The following is a 24,186-nucleotide window of genomic DNA, read 5'->3' on the forward strand; positions in this document are numbered from 1 at the left end:
AAATCCGGCTTTCTTTCAGCATTTTTAGAGTATAGTGGGACCTGATGTATGTGAGGTATGTTTCTCTATTCTCCGTTCTGGCAGGATCCCGCTGAATCTTAATGATACGTTGATTGTGCTCATTCCAAATATCAGTAAGCCAGAATATGTCTCTGATTTACGTCCGATTGCACTTTGTAATGTTCTGCTCAGGATTCTATCAAAAATATTAGCTAATAGACTTAAAATTGTTCTTCCATCCATCATTGCTACTACTCAGAGTGAATTCATAGCTGGCAGATCCATCTCAGATAACATTATTGTGGCGTATGAGATGATCCATAAATTGCGCGGGTTGAGGCAAGGGAAACATGGGACAGCCGCTTTGAAGCTCGACATGAGCAAAGCATACGATCATATTGAATGGGGCTTCTTGAAAACTGTGATGAAAAAGATGGGGTTTAACTTCAGATGGATTCAATGGATGATGATGATGGTTTCCACAGTTTCATATAAAGTATTGCATGACGGTAGAGAGATTGGACCGATTATTCCTCAGCGAGGTTTTAGGCAGGGGGATCCATTATCACCTTTCTTATTCCTGATCTGTGCTGAAGGCCTATCATCGTTGCTATCAGCTAGAGAATGGATGGGATTGATTCATGGAGCTCAGGTGTCTCGCAATGCTCCAAAAGTTTCCCACTTATTCTTTGCTGACGACAGTTACCTGTTCTTTCGGGCAAATAAAAGAGAAGTCGAGGAGGTTCAATCATGTTTGAGGTGTTACGAGCAAGCATCTGGTCAATGCGTGAATTTCCAAAAGTCGTCTATATTTTTTAGCGGTAATACAACAGTTGAGGCCCGCTCTGATGTTTGTAATGAACTCGGGGTTGGAGAAGTTGAGGATATGGGTTTCTATTTGGGGTGCCTATAGTTGTTGGTAGAAGCAAGATGCAAGCCTTTGGTTTTTTAAAAGACAGAATCTGGAAACGTGTCAATAGTTCGAAAGAAAAATACTTGTCTCGAGCAGGGAAGGAGATTCTCATCAAATCTGTGCTACAATCTATTCCCACTGTTGTCCTCTGAATAGACTCTAGCAAGTGCACTAGATACAAGTAATAAAGTGATAAATAGAGTATCGTCTCCACAGGAATTGAGGACCAAATTTTACTAGAAAAACCTTACAGAACAGGGTGTTCGTGGTGTGTGAATTCTTTGTATTGAGAGATATTGTGAATGGGTAACAAAGTAAATGATTCAACTTATAAAAAAAGAGTATTTGATAATGATAAAAGGTAGAACAGGCTAGGCCACAGCAGAACATGTTACTTTCAGTCTCTAAACATCCTATTTATTCATGAATGATGTAAAGTGAAGTCAAGGTCTCTGCTTTAATGCTCACTTAAGTCAACTCTCGTGTGTTCTTAAGATTCTAAGATGTACTACAACCTTAAGCGTCCCTAAAGTTGGTTCTTTCTTGTATTACGATCGAAACAACATTTCTATTAAGAAAACCCTTGATACAACCCCCTAACATTCCTGCTTCGGGGTTTGGACGTTTGAGAAACGGTTTCGTGAAGATGAAAGCAGTTCCCTATCATTCATCTAACACTAACATACATACATACAGCAATAGAGTGATAACTTTCTCAAACACAACATAATATATTACCATTCATTCATAAATAAGAAAATAGAAAACTTACATAATAGGCCCTAACTAGCTTAACCCGTTCGGTTGATTACTCACTCATAATGATGAGTGAACAACCACAGAAATTGCAATAACTCCCCATTAATGGAGTTAGGTCTCAAATTAAAGAGAACTCTCGTGAAGATGAAGTTTCAGATCTCCAAAAAGTCATCCCTCTCTCCTTTCACAGTACTCTATTTAACTAGGAGGGAAGAAACATAAAATATACTAGAAAGTACACTAAAGCAGACCGTTCTGATAGATTATGGCCACTTGAACACTTCAAGGCCCAAATCTTCTTCAGCAAGCTAGATCTCCACTGGTCCCACCTCTTTGCTTGGCTGTCTTCCATCTCTTTACACGCTATTGCCCTTTGGTCCATAGATTTTCCTTTACTTTTTCCTGCAACGGGCTGTTTGACAGCAGTTTCTATTTTTCTTCACAAAATCTGCAATAAGGGTTCTTTAGTCCTAAATTGATAACAATTAACAGCCCATAAGCTCATTTTTAGTGAAATAAAATATGGTTATTAGGGTCAATTATGAACCCATCAAATACCCCCAAATTGAACTTTTGCTTGTCCTCAAGCAAACACAACAGAAAAATAGAGAAAAGAACAACAAAAAGGGGAAAGCAAAGAAAATAAAAACAAAAAGGAATGTCATAGAAACAAGGCAATGGAGAAAACATAAGAACAAGAACTGGAACAGAAGAGATAATAGACAAACAAAAAGAAAAAAAAACAACAGCAGCAGAACTTTATTCAATCTTTCAACTAACTCAACCTTTGATTAGCACACAAGAGCTTGATAAAAAATGTGGTTAGGCCAGATCTAAAACATGCATTCCAATTCAAGAAATTCATCAAAGCTTAAGGTTGAACTTCAAAATTCAATCAAACAACCTGTATGCCCCAAAGTGCCTCACTAAGGAAGGAATTTTCACTCACTCTCAAATGGCCTTTGTTGCCACAAGGAAGGGAATGGAACTTCACTCCTCAGCTCAGTACACACATCAATAGGCTATGATTTTGCTTATTGGCCCTATGTCCACGGATTAAAAATTCTCCAAACATAGTCAAAAGGTCTTAAACATAGGTTGTAATGTTAGGCTAAGGCTAAGGTATGGAAGTGAATGGCTATTTAAGTGTAAGAATTCTGTCTACATGCAATGCAATTCAACCATACTCAGTTCTCAACACTGAGCAATTCTGCCTCAACCTAATCACTCTACACAGCCTGTTTCACAACATTGGCCAAACTATTCTTCAAACACACAAAAGACAACCATCCAAACATTTAATTTCAGGCTCAAGATATGAACATGTGTCCTGAAAATGAAAAGACTTTATTCAAAGATATTTTTGTTATCTTCTAAAATTCCTATTTGGGATATTTAATTTTTATTTTTTTTTCTTTTAACCTTATTCAAAAAGTGGTCCTCACTCCATCATCATCCCTCAAATGTCATCATTTCAACAATTTTATCTTTATACACTCAGATTTTCTCAAAAATGTATTTTTCTTTAACTAGAGCAGCTTGTTCTGAGGCATGAGACAAATTCAAGGCGTTTTGGGATTAAAGTGAAGGGAATTGGTTCCTTTAAGTAGTGTTTAAGAAAGAATAGGCTAAGGCACAAGTTGGTTATCCTAAAAGTGTGAGTGCAATGCACGGGTAAGCTTTTTGTGGAGTGAATTTGGGATCTAAATGCCTTTTTCATCCTATGTTCTTCCAAAATTTTACCATTTTGACTAGGCAACCAAAGCAAAACCTACCTAAAGCTAATATGTACTAGCCCTCTCACAAAGAATCAATGCATTTACATGCTAATGTAGGCTCAAGTTCTCACAATTTAGGGCTTTTACATGCACTAGGGCTTAAGGTCCTCTAATTGAATTTTGAATTAAAACCTACAAATTTTCAGAACTTCTATCTTTTGAAAATCGAATTATCACTGGGTTCACGACACACTAAATTTGAGGTGCAAGCATGCAATCATTGATTGGCAATTGAAAGTCTTTTTTCTTTAATAAATATATATATATATATATATATATATATATATATATATATATTATTCTGCTGCTATATACAGAAACAAAGGGAAAACAGAGAGCAAAAACTAGAAACAGAACATGCTGTTCAGAAACAGAGAACAACACAGAATTTTTAAACATTTAACACGAAGTACGAGGAATTAAAAAAAACTACGAACATGTACTAACATTTACAAGACAGAAAAAGAAAGGGAAAACACAACATTTGGGGTTCAAATGACACACTAACAACCATATCAAGCAAGTGTTCAATTTTGAGTTTCCTCAAATTCTCACAAGCTAATTTCACCTTTCAATCACAGTTTTCATCAAAATTTTAGGGCTTTTTATCACGTTAACAAATATGTCAAGATATTCATTTTCTTTTCCCCACCCCCAAATTAAAATATAACATTGTCCTCAATGTTAAACTTAAACACCGTAAGAGTGGAAATTGCAGATTATCAACAAGCATGCAGTAAGCAGGAAATTAGAAGTAGGGTTAGATTCGTTACCGTAAGAGGAAGACAGCAAACACCCCCAAATTAATTTGGTAAAAGTTCAAACTCAAACCTAATTTTAGGAAATGAAAGTTTAAAACCTTTGCCAACAAAATTTAGGAAGGACCACAAAATTCAACATTAGTCATGTTAGTGCATAAAAATAACAAAATTAAAAAGAAATTTCACACAAATCTAACTAAGGGATAGATAAATTGGGGGTTACACAATTAATTTGCTGCAATTGGTGTTTGCAGCGAACACACTGTTCTCTCTGAATCATGGTGGGTCTTGGAAGTGGACGATCTCAACTACTCCTAGGAACTCATGTGCAAGGTAAGGTTTCAACCTCTGGCCGTTAACTTTGAAAGATTCATTTCCTGGTTTAAAAATTTCTACAGCCCCATGAAGGAACACCTTGTTCACAATGTAAGGTCCAGACCATCTGCACTTCAATTTTCCAGGGAACAGCCTCAACCTGGAATTATACACAAGCACTTTCTGCCCTTCATGGAAATCCTTCCCTTGAATCTTTTTATCATGCCACCTTTTGTGGGTGGGTATATCAGGTGGTTCTTTGTGTGAGGGCCCAGTTGTGTTTGGTGGAAATGGTGGTTTTGTTGCTGTTTCTAGGGAACAGCCTGTTCCTTCACAGATATTCACTTCTTCCCCCAGCAGTGTTTCCAAAGTGTCTTGGTGATAGTCCTGCAAAACAGACGAGGTGTGGCATGCATCCAAAAAATAGCATGTATCATCACTTGAGTTAGCACGCCTCATGGCCTCATTCATCCTAAAAATTATATCTTCACCATTTATCCTTAAAAACAATTGTCCCTTTTCAACATCTATCAAGGCCCTACCCGTAGCTAAAAATGGTCTCCCTAAAATGATGGGCACATGCAAATCCTCATCTATGTCTATGATAATAAAGTCTACGGGTATTATGAATTTCCCTATTTTAACTAGCACATCCTCCACAATTCCCCTAGGATAACATACGGATCTATCTGCTAATTGAATCGACATCCTAGTAGGTTGAGGTTCTCCCAAGCCTAGCTTAGCATAAATAGAATATGGCATGAGATTGATACTAGCTCCAAGGTCACACAATGCATTTTCAATATTCAATTTACCAATGGAACAAGGGATTGAGAAACTCCCTGGATCTTTGAGCTTTTTAGGAAGCTGCTGCCTGTTCTGCAGTATTGAGGAACAGTCTCGATTCAGTTGGATCATGGAGATGTTCTCAAGCTTTTTCTTGTTGGACAAAATATCCTTCAAGAACTTGGCATACTTTGGCATCTGAGCTAGAGCTTCCACAAATGGAATGTTGATGTGTAACTTTCTCGATGTATCAAGGATTTTGGAGTTTTGCTCTTTCAACTTTTGATTCACAAGCCTTGCTGGATAAGGAACAGGTGGTACATAGGGAGGAGGTGGAATATACTTCTCCCCAGGTTCCTCATGCACTTGAACAGGCTCATGTTCTTTAGCAACATGCCTGGTGGACTCTGGAACAGTTTGTTCCTTAACAGTTTCAGCTTCTTTTGAGGTACCTGCAACATCAACAACTTTTTTAGTTTTAGTAGGGGCAGAGATTTCTTTACCAGACCTCAGCGTGATAGCCATGACATCTCCCTTAGGATTAGGCTCGGTATTCCTTGGAATGACACCCTTTCCCTTGGATGAGCATGAATATGCCAATTGATGCATTTGAGTCTCCAGATTCTTGATGGAAGCCTGAGTTTGCTTCATGAACTGCATCACCATGGTTTTCAAATCTGGATCAACCTCTTTTTTAGCCTGCACAGGCTGTTTGTACTGTTGCTGAGGTTGTTGTTGGTATTGACCTCTTTGTTCCTGCTGGTACCTAGGTTGTTCTTGCTGATTTTGCTGTTGGGTCCACCCAAAGTTGGGATGATTCCCGAAACCGGAATTATATATGTTTGAGTATGGATTGGGTGGATTTCTTTGATTGTACCCAACATAATGACATTGTTCTTGGTTGGCTTTGCTCGGTTTAACTCTTGGGCAATTGATATCGAAGTGTGGACCACCACAAAAGTCACATTCATCATAAAATGGAGGTTCACTGTGAATGGAAGACACATTCATCTTGCTGATTTGCTTAACAAGTTGTTCCACCTGAGATGTCAGCTTTGAAACAACATCAGAATCTGAAATCTTCTTCCCATCACTCCTCTCTGAGTGCCAATTGTAACTTGTACTGACCACCCTTTCAATGAGATCATATAGAGCTTGTGGTTCAAGATCTTCAGGGTTACCATTTGCAATGGACTCAATTTGAATTTTATAGGTATTGGTGACTCCATTGTAGAAATTCTGAACTTGTATCCACATGGGAATACCATGGTTTGGTACCCTTCTCAAAAGCTCCTTGTAACGTTCCCAAGCCTCGGCTAACGACTCATCTTCTTCTTGCATAAAATGAGAAACCTCATTTCTCAACTTGATAGATTGCCTTGGTGGGAAATACTTCATCAAAAACGCATTAGCCATCTCTTGCCAAGTAGTTATTGATCCGGGTTGAAGGTTCTTCAACCAAATTCTTGCTTTATCCTTTAGAGAGAAAGGAAACAACTTTAACCTTATAACATCATCGGCTACCCCCCCCCTATTTTTTCTGAAATTGTTACACATTGCAACAAAATCCTGAATATGAGCATTGGGGTCTTCATTGTGGTATCCAATGAACTGAATAGCAGCTTGAAGCATTTGTATCATGGATGGCTTGATTTCGAACAGGTTGTTCCCCTCATTAGGCAGCACAATACATGATGAGTGCCCTTCAGTGGTAGGTCTTGAATAGTCTCTGATTCTCATTACTGGTGGATTATTGTTTTCACCTTCTTCTTCTTGAACGGGTTGTTCTGGTACTCTTCCAGCCATTCTTCTTTCTCTCTATCTTTCTCTTTGTCTTGCTCGTCTAGCTGTTGCCTGGTTCCTTCTACACGTTCTTTCTAACTCAAGATCGCTGGGAAAGGCTGTACTATTAAACAAACAGATTAAAAACACCTTGTTTCACATAAATTTTCAAATAAAATTGTTGCTTTCAATCCCCGGCAACGGCGCCAAAAACTTGTTGTCCTTTGAATAGACTCTAGCAAGTGCACTAGATACAAGTAATAAATTGATAAATAGAGTATCGTCTCCACAGGGATTGAGGACCAAATTTTACTAGAAAAACCTTGCAGAACAGGGTGTTCGTGGTGTGTGAATTCTTTATATTGAGAGATATTGTGAATGGGTAACAAAGTAAATTATTCAACTTATAAAAAAAGAGTATTTGATAATGATAAAAGGTAGAACAGGCTAGGCCACAGCAGAACATGTTACTTTCAGTCTCTAAACATCCTATTTATTCATGAATGATGTAAAGTGAAGTCAAGGTCTCTGCTTTAATGCTCACTTAAGTCAACTCTCGTGTGTTCTTAAGATTCTAAGATGTACTACAACCTTAAGCGTCCCTAAAGTTGGTTCTTTCTTGCATTACGATCGAAACAACATTTCTATTAAGAAAACCCTTGATACAACCCCCTAACATTCCTGCTTCGGGGTTTGGACGTTTGAGAAACGGTTCCGTGAAGATGAAAGCAGTTCCATATCATTCATCTAACACTAACATACATACATACATACATACATACATACATACATACATACATACATACATACAGCAATAGAGTGATAACTTTCTCAAACACAACATAATATATCACCATTCATTCATAAATAAGAAAATAGAAAACTTACATAACAGGCCCTAACTGGCTTAACCCGTTCGGTTGATTACTCACTCATAATGATGAGTGAACAACCACAGAAATTGCAATAACTCCCCATTAATGGAGTTAGGTCTCAAATTAAAGAGAACTCTCGTGAAGATGAAGTTTCAGATCTCCAAAAAGGCATCCCTCTCTCCTTTCACAGTACTCTATTTAACTAGGAGGGAAGAAACATAAAATATACTAGAAAGTACACTAAAGTACACTAAAGCAGACCGTTCTGATAGATTATGGCCACTTGAACACTTCAAGGCTCAAATCTTCTTCAGCAAGCTAGATCTCCACTGGTCCCACCTCTTTGCTTGGCTGTCTTCCATCTCTTTACACGCTATTGCCCTTTGGTCCATAGATTTTCCTTTACTTTTTCCTGCAACGGGCTGTTTGACAGCAGTTTCTATTTTTCTTCACAAAATCTGCAATAAGGGTTCTTTAGTCCTAAATTGATAACAATTAACAGCCCATAAGCTCATTTTTAGTGAAATAAAATATGGTTATTAGGGTCAATTATGAACCCATCACCCACCTACATAATGAGCATTTTTCTTATGCCAAATGAGTTCTGTAATGATGTTAATAATATGTTGAATAGGTTCTGGTGGAATTCATCGGGCTCTACATCAGGTGGAATTCACTGGAAGGCTTGGGATAAGTTGTGTTGGCCAAAATCAAATGGAGGACTGGGCTTCCGTGACATTCACAAATTTAATCTTGCACTGTTGGCTAAGAAAAGTTGGCGGCTTGTTCGACATCCGAATTCATTGGTTGCTCAATTACTGAAAGCACGTTATTTTCCTAATGTTGATTTCTTACAGGCTTCCTTAGGGCATAACCCTTCTTTCGTATGGCGTAGCATCATGGCGGGTCGTGATTTATTGATTGAGGGGCTGAGACGGAAGATTGGCAATGGAGAGTCCAGTTCCATCTGGAATAGTCCATGGCTTCCTAACGATCAGAATCTGTATCCCACGAGTTCGGTTGCTGCATCATTACAAACAGGCCTTGTGAAAGACTTAATGAATGATTATGGGGGATGGAATGAAGAGATCATCAGTAGTAATTTTAATAGTCGTGATGCTGCGCTTATTCGTTCCATTCCTATCAGACGTAGGAGGGCAGAAGATGGATGGTTCTGGCCGAAGGATAAATCTGGAGCGTACACGGTAAGAAGCGGATACTTTCAAGCATTGGGACCAATACCGATGTCTCTGATAAATACAAATCGAATCAACTGGAATTTAATTTGGAACCTGAAGGTAGCACCGAAAATTAAGAATTGTCTATGGAGAATATTTACTAACTGTTTACCAACGCTAAACAACCTTGCATCCTGCCATAGCTCTCTTCCTAATTGCTGCCCCGTTTGTGGCGCATTTAGGGAAAATGAATTTCATGTTTTCATTGGGTGTCCACAGGCATATCAGGTTTGGCAAATTTTTTTCCAAGATAATCGAATGGATCAGATTACCAGCTTCATTCAGTGGTTTATCAATCTCCTTGAAGATGCAACGAGCGATTGTAATCGTATCGTAATGATATGTTGGCAATTATGGAAGGCGCGAAATGACAAAGTATGGAACGATAAGCTTCGCACCCTTGAGGAAATATGTCATTCGGCAGCAACAGAACTTGTGGCTTGGCAGGCTGCACAGAATTGTCATCCGAGTCTAGCTACTCCATATTCAAATGCACAGAGTAAGTGGAAAAAGCCCAGCGTCGACAGCTTCATATGCAATGTTGATGCAGGCATTGATAGCCAAAACAATTTCTGTTCATATGGTTTTCTTCTACGAGATCACCAAGCGCGAGGTTTTGCGGCTCGTATGGGCTATCTTACAGATACAGTTAATCCTCCCTTGGCAGAGGCTATGGCGATCCATGAAGCGTTATAATGGGTCAAGGATTTCAATATAGGACACATCGAATTTCAATCTGATTGTTTGCGGTGGTTCGAGATATTCAACATCAAAACATTCGATTATCATATTTGTCTGATGTTATTTGTGAGTGTTGTGATTTATTACGAGATTTGAACACTTGTTCTATCTCTTTTGTGAAACGATCAGCGAATTTAGCAGCCCATAGTCTTGCTAAGGTTGTTACTTTTAGTTTTGTTCGTGGTGAGTGGGCTTGTCCACCATCGTTTATACTTGATGTTCTACCTTCTGATTTAAGATAATAATAAGTTATGTTTTATTCAAAAAAAAAAAAGTAAGGTAGGATAAAGTAAGGTAGGTGAGGTTTATAAAATAACTTGTTCTGTTTGAATGGAAGGTAAGGTAAGTAATGGTTAAATAATGTAATTGTGTTTGGTTTGAAGGTAAAGTAAGGTAAGGTTATATACAAAATTACTCTTATATCCTTACTCCTTTAAACTAAGATTAAAGTGCAAAAATACCCCTAAAGTTTTGGGTAAGGAGCAATTTTACTCCTAACGTCTAAAAAAGTGCAATTTTACCCCTAACATCGGTAGCCAAGAGCAATTATTTTTCAAATTGATCCAATTTATCGACGTTATGGATAAAATTGCACCTTTTTAGACGTTAGAAGTAAAATTGCTCCTTACCCAAAACTTTAATGGTATTTTTGCACCTTAACACTTTAAACTAAATAAAATAAATTATTCATCATGACTATTATCTAAGTATTTGATATAATATATAATAGTATGGAATCTGGGATTAAATTTATACGCATATTCCGAACCTGTCGAGACATAGATAATTTTGTAATATCTAAATCACAAAAGGTTGGTTACTTTGAATTATAGGTTAAGGCAAAATTCCTAGTTTGGAGTACGTAATCACAAAATAGAATGTTAAGTTGATTTGAATAATAAGTTTGAAAATAATCCTTGTATAATAAAGGAAGTTAGCAATTAAACTAGCATATTGAAATTTGAAAAGGACAAAGCATTACAAAATTACAAAATTGTTCCAAACAACAATTACAAAATAATCCTGTTTTTAACAATTGTTCCAAACAACAATTGCAAAATTATTTATATATATGAGCAACAATCATTCCAAATGGAAATTTCAGTTCCAACAACAATTGCAAAAAAAAATACGGACAAAAGTTGTCAAAGTTAAATACTAATTAATGTAAAATAATTAAATACGAGGCATCATAAGCATCAACAGGCTTTTGCGGTCTTCAATTGGACATCCAAGCAAAGCAAAGCTTTCAATATATCAAGATTCTTGACAAAGAAAAGATAATAGCTTTGCATCAAATGTGGTTCAATAGACAATTTCTTCGATTCACTCCATATCCTAAGCTCTCTGCACATTGGTACTCTCACTTGTTGAAAGGAAGCAATGTTGATTCAGGTGAAGTTTTCCAACAATCACTAGTATCTACGCGAAGATCATTGAAATCTGAAAAGTTATGAAACACTGTCTTTTTGGCTTGCAATCACTTTTCCCTTCAAAAATCAAATTGAAATTTGACTTTTTACGTTTTATCCGGTTAAATTGCTTGTTTTCGGATTTATCTTCGATAAAGACCCAACCCAAAACAGTCTATTAACTAAAAGCAAACCATATGCCTTCTGCTTAGGAGTGTCAATATGGGTTCGCGGGTTGTAAACGTGTCGTGTCGACTTACTCATGTGACCCATTTATCTCAATCCTGACCCAACCCATTTAATAAATGGGTTGACTTGGCACGATTCGTTTAAGAAGCGGGTTGAACGTGTCAACCTGGCTAACCCATTTAATTTTGCAACTTCATACTAAAAAAAATATTTAACTAAACAAAATGAAAAAGAAAATAAAAACATGCATAATTGCATATGAAAAAACAAAATCCAATACAAACTAAGAGAACAAATTCAACAAGATAACATCAAAAATCTAAAATCAAAACATACAAACAAAATAAAAAATTTCAATTCCAAATAACAAATAAACTAAAACTAAAACATTCAATTCAACTTAAACAACAACAGAATTAGTATCTTGTTCATTAGTTTTTGATTCAATGCATTCCAACTACAACTCCATTATATCCTATTAATTCAATTGATTATGAAACTCATGCCTTTGAGATCGAAACAAGAACAAATACGAAAAGATCGCAAGAACGATTAAAAGAAAGTTATTCTCATCTATCAAAATTTGGATGAAGGTTTTGATAGTTGTCTGATCATGGTTGTGAAAACGTAAGAAATTATGTTCGAGAAGGTAGTTGAAGCTACTATCTCCAATAGACCTGACAAATCCTACATGGTTCTCTTTAAAGTGAAGAGAAAGTAAAAAAAAAAAGTTTGATTGCAAATGTTGAGAGGAGAGTTCAAAACTATAAAGATGAAGGAAACTGAGACAATTATTGATTACTCATCCCGAGTAAAATCAGTAGAAAATAAAATACGACAATATGGCAAAAAAAACTTGAAGAGTTCAGAATTGTTGAGAAAATTTTGCGGGTTACTGCTACCAAAATTTGATTATGTAGTGGTAGATATGGAAGAATATAGAGACATAAGCGCGATGACCGTGGATAAAGTGATAGGGTAATTACAAACACGTGAAGAGTGGTTTGAGAAGCGAAAAGAAGAGTATGTAGAGCAAGTCTTAACAATACACACTTCGTTCAAAGAGAAAGACAATAGTCGAGAAAGAAGTTAATCTAGAAGAGGACGCGATAGAAGTTGAGGAAGAAATGGAGGAGGATGAGGACGTGGTAGAAACCAAGGAAGACGTAACAATGGATACTGTATCGACAATGAAAGTAGCACTCAATTCACAAGAGGTAGATGCTGATGACGTGAGCCTGGAAGAGGAAACTGGAAGGCAAATCAAGGACGCGATAAGTCCAACATTCAATGTTATAACTGCTTCAAGTACAGTCACTACGCAATAGAATGCCGGAGTCGTCCTAATGAGGTGGAGGAGAAAGTTAACAACATCCAAGATGAGGAAGTAACTAGCACAATGTTATTAAAGAAAGTCGTGAAAACAACATATGGTACCTTGACAATATAATAAGTAATAGTGTTGTGCATTACTCTAAAATTGAATATGAAAAAAAAGTAAGAAAAATGAAACCAAAAGCACCAGAGCTGGAAGTTGAAGTACTACCAAATTAGACTCCTTTAATACAGAAGTCAGTCGTGGATATTGATGATAAGGTTGTAGCACCAACTGTTACTGATACTTCTTTAACAACTAACCCGTTGAATAAAACCAAAGGAGTAAGTAAAACTACTGTTATTGCCTCTACTGAACAAGTCAAGACGCCAATACTAGCGCTGCCATCTCCAGTGAACACTCATCACAAGAACAATATTTAGGGGGTGTTTGGTTTGATTAAAAGACACCATGGAATGAGAATCAAAATGAGATAATCTGATTAAAAGATTTGGTACACAAACAAACTAGTGTAATATTTTTTCTCCGTAAACAAACAACAATTCCACCCAATGATATTTCCTCTATTTCTCGTCGTGCTGTTTTTTATTTTTAGCTTGGTCAAGTCACCTCTGAACGTATTATCAAAAAAAAAAGTCACCTCTGAACGTTTTGTGTTGCATGTGTAATTTCATTTTATGTGTAATTTAATTTTATGGCTATCTCCTACATCTATCCTTTTAAGGCATATGCTTTGTTAATGAAAAAAAAATATTGATACTTCATTAATGAGATTTGAAATTGCATCATTTCATAAATTTTAGAGTAAATAATTTATTAATCTTCCATTTTTTACCTAACACGTTGTTTAATTCCATTAGTTTAGAAAACACATTATAAGATCATATCTTCTGTCAATATTAACTATTTGGTCATTCTGTGTTTTTTTTTAGATTTTTAACCGTTATATTTGGCATAAATAAACAGATAAAAAACAACAGAGTAAAATGACTATTTTGTATTGTACTATGGTTGTCCTGAAAACTAAGATATGTTCGGTTAAAATTTTTTAAAAAATAGACAAAAACACCAAAGGATTGACAAAACATAGGGACTTTATAATGTGTTTTTCAAAATAGGGGACTAAACAATTGTTACCTAAAAAGGTAGGGACTAATAAATTATTTACCCTAAATTTTATGCTTAAAATTTTATTTTTTATATGTGAAGACTAAATATGTTCTCCTTAAATAATCGCATCGACAAATTTATAACTTATCTCTATTATTGTTTTTTTATGAACTTATCTTTGTTATTGTTAAGAGAGAAGTTGTGAAATAAATTTTGGGTTAATTACAAATAACTACCCTGTGGTTTGGCCGGTTTGTGATGTGGTACCTGTGTTATTTTTTTTTTTTTGCAAACACAACCCTATGGTTGCAAAATTTTACATGTTTTTTTTACTTTGCCAAATTTGGCCGATAATGACTTTGAAATGAAAATTTTCAAGAGCTAAATGATATTTTAAGCAACTTTAATTCTTTAACTTTTTAGGTTTGAGGTCATTTAAGTGTTGTTTTTTATGAGAGAGAAAGATAATGTTTAGAGAGAGAAAACTCCAAAAATGATGATTTTGAAAAATTAAGAATATGGTTCCATAGTAAATATGATACCAAACAACTTTAATTCTTGAAAAATTTCATTTCGAAGTCGTTATCGGCCAAATTTGGCAAAGTAAAAAAAAACATGTAAAATTTTGCAACCATAAAGTTGTGTTTGCAAAAAAAAAATACCATAGGTACCACATCGCAAATCGGTCAAACCACAGGATAGTTATTTGTAATTAACCCATAATTTTTTTAGATCCCAAATTGTGCTACGGTTAAGAGGTGGTGATTAGGAAAAAAAACAATGTGTGTATTTTCGTAGATTTTCCGCTTCCACTTTAGTATGTTGTATACTTATATTCTATATATTATTAATTTTAAATTTAAATACGAGATAATAATTATTTATATTGATAATTTTTAACCATTGTTGATGGATGCGGGAGAATTGACTAAACAACCTTCTTACCTATTATATGCTCTCTCATTCTAATCTTTGATTTGATCCATCTTTTCACATTGATTTTGAAATTTCTTTTCTTAGATTAAATTAAATTAGTGTTTATTTTAGGTTTTTGAATGAGCTTTTATTGTTTCATTTCAAACCGTAGGAAATGTAACATTTGGTTAGATTTATACAACATCATTTAACATTTTGTTATAGAAACAACAGCTTTTGGAGTTATTTGTGAACAGCTGTTTGTATTTATTTGATATTGACAAAAAAAAAAAAAATTCGCACAAAACATTTCTTTTTTAATGTTTGTTTCTATTTCTACAATATTATTACCGAAACAATAAGGTTTTACTTCGTTTAATAAATAATTATTTTAATTTTTATATAGTTATTTAAATTATTTTTATTAATTTATGTATTATTCAGCCATAAGTTTAAATATTTTGTTTACGACCATAAAATCTGGATACCAAAATGTGAAAAATTGTAAAATTCATAATCTGGATACCAAAATGTGAAAAATTGTAAAATTCAAATATTATGGTTATATTTAACCCTGCCATGTTGGTTATTTACATAACTTCCAAAAATAAGTATCACCCGATAATATTAGCTGATTTTTCTTCAAAAATAACTATCTATCTGATTTTCCTTTAAAAATAACTATCTAACGCCTATTTCTGAATTCTAACCAAACACTCATATTCTTCTCTGTGTAAAAACGCAAAAATAAATTACTAAAAGAAAAACCAAACGAATACGAACACTTAACCAAACCCCGCAACACTGTTGGACTTGAAATTACTGCACATTTTTCATTTTCTACAACCCCTGATCTTGCAACATATTATTACAATTACAATCATGATCTTTCTCCAGTTCACTGATTAACAATTCCATCATCTTTTTATACATAGGCATATAATGATCATTAATCATAGTTCTCGAAAGTCGAATCTTACTGTACAATTCTCGACGAGTCTCGTAAATGTTCACATGTTCTTCAATTTCCCCTTCATTATCTAAAATAGAAGTATCAGAAGATGGCATGGAAACAATATGCATGATTGTACCCGGTGGATAGAACTGGTGGTTGTCCGATACATCACCGATACCGGAAGCCATCGGACTTTTCGATTCAGCTGCATTCACTAAAACATCCTCTTCTTCAGTAATTTCTTTTGCTGCAGCTGCTTCCTCTTCCTTTGCCTGAAGATCAACTTCACTCACTTGCCTCTTTAGTTCCCTCTCCAGTTCATACCACAACTCGCCTTCCGAAACATCTTCTTCAATGGGAGATGAACTTCTTGCTCTGTTGCCAGAAATGAGCGGCTCATCTTCTTCAGAATTCTCATGCCCTGATACACTACTTGAATTACTATCTAGTTTGTTATGCACCGAGTCGTTTGTTTGTACTTCGGTAACAAGAGTATCGGAACTTTCGGTCAGTACAGAAGCTTCTGGCAAATCCTCCGCTTTTGTGGGTGTACCCACAGGACGACGCCGCGGCCCCATGCATGACCATGATGATAGAGATGAACGTGTTCTGACAACAGCTTGGGCAACATTTTGCGCTCGCTTCATCACAACCTGCAATTATAATGAGAAGATCTCGTCATGATTCACATAATATGTGCCTAACTGGAAGGTAGATTAAATGGTGCAAAGGAAGTTCTTGAGTTCCAAACATCACAGCAATATTTCAATTCTGGAGTTATCTGCATATTATTAGCAAACGAGGATTCGATCACGAGGAATTTTATCGAGAAGGGTGATCGAGATTTTACCTGAGTACCGCTAGAAACAGGATTCAGAAGTGCACCTGCACCAGCAACTCTAGCTCTAGCACTAGCCATAGATGGCAGACGAGATCCTAGAGCAGTTGCAGAGCGATAGACAACATTTAGGACTCTTGTATGCTCGACCTGATCCCGCAAATCGTTTAACCAAGATGATGATGTTACCTGTTCAACAAACATTTCAAAATCAGCAGTTTGGAAGCAAGTGATAACGAATGAATATCAGTTTCCGGTGAAGATTAAAAATCAGCACCTCAGAGCGGAGGTCATCGATAGAAGAAGTTGAAAAAGTTGGGACCAAATCAGATCCATTAATAACAGTAGTAATGAAGTGTTTGCCTGATTCCGCCAAGTCCCATGTCATACAGGCAGCTGCAATGATGAATCCAGGGCATTCAGACGAAATATGAATAGCACTAACCAAGAAGTATACAAAAAAAAAAAAAAAAAAAGATTTGCAGTAACCGAACATGCCTGGGGCAAACGTCACACAAGTGGTAGAAGATAATTCCTTTTGTTCGCGAAGAATATATGTTAATAAGGCAGCAGTACCCCCACCAAGTGAATGTCCAACAACCTGAAAACATCACTGAAGCATAAGATGTAAAGTTCAAAGGGGGGGAAGATTGTCGCATACGATTCTACAAGGTTTTCTATTTTATGATTATAGCAAACTAGAGGTGTCAAAATGGGTTGTCATTGCATAAGTGTTATGTGATTTATATACTCCACATGAATATATTATATATATGATATAAATGCAACAAAAAAAATAATAGTGTCAAATGGGTGATGTCAGACGAGTTATCTCTGTAAATTGGTTTTGTTGTCGTGTCAGATATTGACAAAGGTATAGTAAACTGTAAACTGTAAATGCAAACAAGCGAGAACCTTAAAGTCAATCTCTCTTTTTTTCAAATAAAAAGTAAATAATGCAGCCTACATTAAGCATTAAGGCTCAAATTATCTCTCAATAAACCGTTTCATTTGGATGTTATTGCTGTACAGAGTACAACTTCATGGACAGCACCAAAAAGCAAAACACACAAAAAATAAAAAATAAAAAAATAAACGAATAAAATGTACACCACTTCCATTTATATCTATATCTACATAATCTATAAAAAGTCGAGACATAAAAGAAGTCTCAAGTTGTGACACACCAACAATATGTTCCATGTGGAACAACAACAACAACAACAACAAAGCCTTAGTCCCGAAATGATTCGGGGTCGGCTAACATGAACCATCATATAAAACCGTGAAAATCAAGTCGTGTCAGCGACACAGATTCGCTCCCTCCACTCCGTCCTATCCACTACCATATTTTCCTCAATTCCCAATAAACTCATATCACTCTCGATCACCCTCCTCCAAGTTTGCTTAGGTCTTCCCCTACCCCTCACCACTACATCCCTTTGCCACTCTTCGGTTCTCCATGTGGAACATACCAAAAAAAAAAAAACTTGAAAAATAGATACGTAATGAGTAATGGCCCTTCCTATACCCTTTTTTTTCGTTGTGAATGTTTTCCTTTCATTTATTAAATTTACACATTAATGTTTTTCCTTAACTGGCTAGATTGATTCTTTGCCTTCTTCATCTCCCTTTCAACATTATCGCCCTAATTAAAATCTACCTTATTATTTCAAAAAAAAAAAAAAAAAAAAAAATCTACCTTATTAGTTTACAAATTAATTGACCATAGCAAGAGAAAAGGCTATGTACAACCAAATACTAGCTAGAGACTAAATATTTGGTAATAATTAAGATATGCAATAAAAGAATAATGAGACTTTTTAAACTCGAGAAACTTTTGCTCCTATATATATGTTAGAAATTGAGATGCCCACACACTTAATTTTCTATCATGTGCTTTTCTTTATGTGCTAATACAATGGCTGTGGCGCAAGTGCAAGTGCTCCAATTACTAAGCACTACAGGCAAGATGTAGCAGAAACCAGGAATGGAAGTTGCAGAGAAAATTGTTTAATTCAACAGTTCGGTAGTTGGCTACATAAATATGCAATTATGCATCAATAATTTCTCTGCCAGTATAGCTTTTAAAAAAATAAAAATAAAAAAAGTTAGCCCAATTATTCTGTTCGAGTCTGGTAGTAACCCTTTAGATGGATTCTTTCCAGATAAATAAAATTTGCTACATATACACTAGAACTCAAATATAAATAGCATGCATATATTTTTTTAATATACTTTCTACATATCTTAGTCATTTGCTTTAAAACTATTTTTTGGTAGTACTAAAGCTACAATTTTGTAGTTTTTGCAAATATTAGTAATCAAAATAAGATCTAATTACCTACTCAAAACCTATTTATATAATCTATTGCACCTGTAACTTATCTGTTATTTTATTAATTAATGTTAATCTTAATTATTTTATAATTTACTTATAAAATTAATTCTCCCTCTTCTTTCTTTCATCTTCCTCTTTCTCTTTATAATCAATTTACAATCATCATTGCTCTCAAGTTTGTTTTGCTCTCTTAAATAAGAGTATAATCTTCTTTGAATTTTAAGTGGTGGCTTTATTTTTGAGGGCTTGATTTTGCCAAAAACAACATCACATTCAACACCAAAGCTGTTTTGTTCACTACTAATCTATCCATATCTATTACATTCATTCTAAGGGAAATTTATACATAATGTTTAATCGCACTTTTTAAAGAGTTTGCTTTCAATTAAAAATTATGATATAAACATCGCAATTATTTATGTATAAGTATTTTTTTCTAATTCTCAAAGAACAATTTGAAAATAAACTTCTGTTATTCAACTTACTAATTTAATAAAATAAAAATAAATCTGTAATACTATGTATACCCGCACAAGCGTGGGCCTTCGACTAGATTTAATATATATTACTGATTTACTTTAGTGCAGAAGTCTTTATGAATGTAAATAACGAATGTTAAGAAAGACCCGAAAAAGGACACATATGTAGATTTAACTAGGGCATAAAATCCACAGGGAGGATGTAATGTAACAAATGTGAATCAATGCCAATAAAACAGATACAGCATGATAACACCAAAGAAATAAATTGTTACCTTAACTGTGTGATCAGGATATTCACTAATCACCTTCAGCAGGCAAGGAGTACTGAGCTTAGCAATCCAACGAGCTGCGGCAACCATTCCACAGTGTGCATATCCTAAAATTAAATTGCTTATTCCACCATCATGTAAAACTGAATGGTGAAAAGGAACCACTGCCCCTGTTGCTGCTGTTAGTGTATCTTTGATGCTATGAGTACCACGAATCAATAAAAGGAAACATTTTGAATCTTTATCATGTATAACCGTGAAAGCTGGCTGCAGAAGCTGCAATATTGAGCACAATATCCATTTTAAACTATATACAAATGAATAATGTATATGAGGGGTGGCAATTTCTAACGCAGTACACGATTTACCCAACTATCATTTTTATTGCATGTATATCATATATAATCATATGTAACACATAGATAACATAGCAGGATTTTGACATAATAACCGAATTGTCACCCCCAGTATATCATAAAACTTGGAATTCAAAGAGAAACATACATTCTTAATGCATCAGAACTACAAATAATTCAGTTCATAAAAAGGCCTAATTGAAGTAATTAGTGATTTACTCACCCCTGCTTTAGGCTTCTGAAGAAGAACATCCTCCAAAGAGTATCCTGCAGAATCCAAAAACACAGGAAAGGGCTTTTTGGAGAAGAACATGCAAAGGGTTAGCAATCTCAATAAGCTATTCAACTCTGCTATAATTTCAGGACCAGTTAACTGTACAGAATCGCCACCAGCATATACACTTGCAACTGGCAAATTACCCTGCGAGAGAGAAAAAAAAATGAATAAGAAGAACTCAAGACAGAGATCAGGTACGCATCATGAATCAAATGACATGAGCAAATTACCAGGATTTCGAAAAAAGATTGACCATTATAAACACATACAGAAGATTAAAGAATTTAGCACCTCTTTAAACGAATTAGCAAAGACCTACCTGTCTCCGCATGAGGTAATTGATACCAAAAGCCAAATCTCCAATTGGCCATTTGCCTAAAGTTTCAGAATATGTAAACCTAAGCGTCTCCGATAAAGTAGTTATCGTTTCGAGCCACGTAGCCGGTGCTTGAGCTGGTCTACGAGCAATCTTCCTCCTCCCTGACCTCGATTTTGATAGATCCCCATCTTCCCCGCTCTTCCCCACAAGTCTCCGACTCAACACGTAATACAACAATACCACCGCTCCGGCGGCGGTCGCCATTGTTCCCGCCGCCATTAATTCAAGATCAACGCCGGAACCTCCACGGAAAATTTAAAAAAACAAAATCCAGGGAAATGGAGAAGAATTACGGAAGCAGCTCGAAAACTGACACAAACAAATCGCGTAAGATGAAGGAAAACAACAATAACAACTTCAATTCAAAATCAATGGCAAGTAATTGAAGAAAAGGAGGGTAGATTTGAGGTTTGGGATTGGAATAAGTCGATTTGGGGAAGGAGATGAAAAAGAAAAAAATGATTTAATTTTATTGGAAATTAAATAGTGTAAGGAAGGTGAGGCGCGAAATTACGGAAATGTTCTGCAACAGAAGGAGGGGAAGGAGGGTAATTTGGTAATTAAGGAGTGTTGTTGAAGTCTTGTATAGGTAAGATATGGTGGAGGGAAAGCCTCCATTGTTGTCAATTTTTTGCAATAAATAAAAAAAACAATATTATAACTGTTTAAAAAAAATTAAAAAAAAAAAACAATATTATAGAATAAATGAAGCAAAAGCTTGAAAGGCATAAATGAAGGAATATTAATAAATAGAATAGTTAAAAAGAGAAAAATTGATGGTTGATGAATTTTGATAATGACAAATTTAAAAAGATATATAATGCATGCTTATTAGGATTGTGGTCAATTTAGGTATGCATGGATAACATTAAAAATGAAAAATAAATAAATAAACTACAATTTTAACCTTATGTTAATGTTTTTTTTATGGTTTGTGTGCTTTCTCGGTTCCAGATCCGTCAGGTAAGGTGGATCCTCTCCCAATTAAAGTTTTCTGAACTCGAGATCTAACTTAAACGAGTTGAAGCTTTTAACCACTCAAATCAACTTTAATTGGTATTTTATGATTAGGTATTAGTTATAACAGTAATTTTCACATGGTCAGTCAGCATTAGATCTAAACTTATTGAAATAAATCATCGTAAGGCTTAGATTCATACATTTTAGATTTAATAGTGACTAACTAAATTTATCTGGTTAGTCACTAACCAAGTGAAAACCATCGTAGTTATAAAAAATGGTGTAATTGTAACTTTAATGTTTGAAATTTCAATCAATTTTACTTCTAATAACTTTTGAAAGTTTAGTAATTTTGTGTTATTGTTAATAGAACACTTTATATATAGTAGGAATCCTATTATCTTCATTTCGTATATATATTATTATTTATCGGTAACAGATTAACGATAGGTGTATATCAATGAAAAGAAATATCTTATTTCATTTCAACTTAAAAGAAAAAATCTGTGTGAACATACGTTTCGTTAATTTGTTTCTAATGAATTGATCTGTTTCTAATGAGTGATAACATGACGTACAAGTGGAGTGGAGATAAAGAGTTCTTGACTGCATAGAATATAATTATAACTAGGAGTAACATTTAGTCTAACTTATAGGTAAAATTGATTTTGATGTTAACATTAGAAGTATTTTTGCATCTTAATTGAGCTATGTCAAACCGAATTATAAGACACAATAAACCAAACTTTGTTTCTCGTCTACTCTTCATGCCTATGTGCCTAGGGATGGTAACATGTATGGGTTTGGCGTGTACGGGTACTACAAAATTATAATTAGATTACTAGAACCGTGTATAAAATTGTATGGGATGAGAATGAGATTTAAGAAAATATTTGTCTACGGGTATGGAACGGGAATAGGAATACCCTTAGAGGATCCGCTACCTATCTTCTCTCATGTATTTGCTAATTTGTATTTTTTTTTCTCTTTTGAAGGTTATAAGAATTATCACCCGTAACTAAATTGGATCGAATGGATAAATATGCATTCAGATTTATCTAATTAAGTTATTAAGATAAATAGAAATTCAAACTATCTAAAGTGATAGAGTTCTATCTTAACTAGAGGTTAGAATCTATATGTAATATATAATATAAAACAGTAACGATGGAATTGAAGCGTCAGTTCCTCATTTTTTACTGATAAAAAATATAATATAATATATAAATTTTAACTATATTATTATATTTATCTATAAAAATATTATTTTATTCGTAATATTTTGTAAGAGTTCTTTAGATTTAATCCATAAACTCTCTCCTAAAATATCTCTAATTTTCTGGATCTCTATATATATAATATAAAATGGCAATGATGGAGTTGATGTGTCACTTCTTCCTTTTTTTTATTGATAAAAAAATATAATATAATATATTAATTTTAATTTCATTATTATATTTATCTATAAAAGGATTAAAGTGCAAAAATAAAATAATAAAATTTAGGCTTAAAGCATTATTTGCCCCCCCCCCCGACCTATCTAAAATTGTGTCATTTGGCCCCTGACCTATTATTTGGTCACATTTGGCCCTTGACCTATCACATTTGGTGAAATTTCACTCAATTTGTATGAATACTTAACGGAATCGTTATCTCATTAATAAATAACGATATTTTGACTCTTAAACTTGAAACGTGAATTTCTTAAAGTTTTTTTCCACATTATGTGGAAATATTAATTAATTTGATTAAAAAAAGAAAAAAAGAAAAAACAAATCCTAAACTAAAATCTATTAAGTTCAAGTGTCAAAATATCGTTACTTATCAATGAGATAATGATTCGGTTAAGTTTGAATCCAAATTGGATGAAAATTCACTAATTTAGGATAGATCATGGGCAAAATGTGACCAAATAATAGGTCAAATAACAAAATTTTGGATAGATCAATGGCCAAATAGTGCTTTAAGTCTAAAATTTAACTTATATAACATCTTTATATCATTAATTTTAATTATTAAAATATAATTTTTTTAATATTTATATGCCAAGATAAATCCGTGCATCGCACGGGCCAAAAACTAGTTATAATTAATTATGGTTTACCATGTCTTACTACGGTTGGGGTTGGTTTTTATCCTCCCCTCTATAAATAAAGCATCCGCCATACCATAATATTAATAATAATGATGGATGTGTCTCTCCTCTCTATTTTGTATCTATCTCTCTCAACTTTTGTTCTTAGTTCTTGAAATCATTCGCAATTCCTCTCTATTAACATTGGTGTAGGAGATGTATCGCCGGTAATACGAGATCATTATTCAATTTTTCGCTGCAATAACTTAACACGATTCTGCGTATAAAAGGTAATCTGATAACCTACATTTGATAACTGCATTATATAAAGTAATTCCTTCAAAG

General features: G+C 34.6%; 1 protein-coding gene across 1 annotated transcript; it reads right to left on the bottom strand.

Moving 5' to 3' along the window:
• Positions 1–15,695: 15,695 nt before the first annotated feature.
• On the bottom strand, positions 15,696–21,369 carry LOC136220006 (uncharacterized). Its single transcript, XM_066007658.1, has 7 exons — positions 20,748–21,369; positions 20,375–20,572; positions 19,799–20,071; positions 17,202–17,304; positions 16,981–17,099; positions 16,716–16,892; positions 15,696–16,518 (listed from the first exon to the last, which is right to left on the bottom strand). The coding sequence occupies exons 1-7, from the start codon at positions 21,024–21,026 to the stop codon at positions 15,751–15,753; spliced, it is 1,917 nt and encodes a 638-aa protein (XP_065863730.1). The 5' UTR covers positions 21,027–21,369; the 3' UTR covers positions 15,696–15,750.
• Between the last annotated feature and the right edge of the window lie 2,817 nt (positions 21,370–24,186).

The sequence above is a fragment of the Euphorbia lathyris genome, chromosome 2, assembly GCF_963576675.1.
Source record: "Euphorbia lathyris chromosome 2, ddEupLath1.1, whole genome shotgun sequence".
Classification (NCBI taxonomy): domain Eukaryota; kingdom Viridiplantae; phylum Streptophyta; class Magnoliopsida; order Malpighiales; family Euphorbiaceae; genus Euphorbia; species Euphorbia lathyris.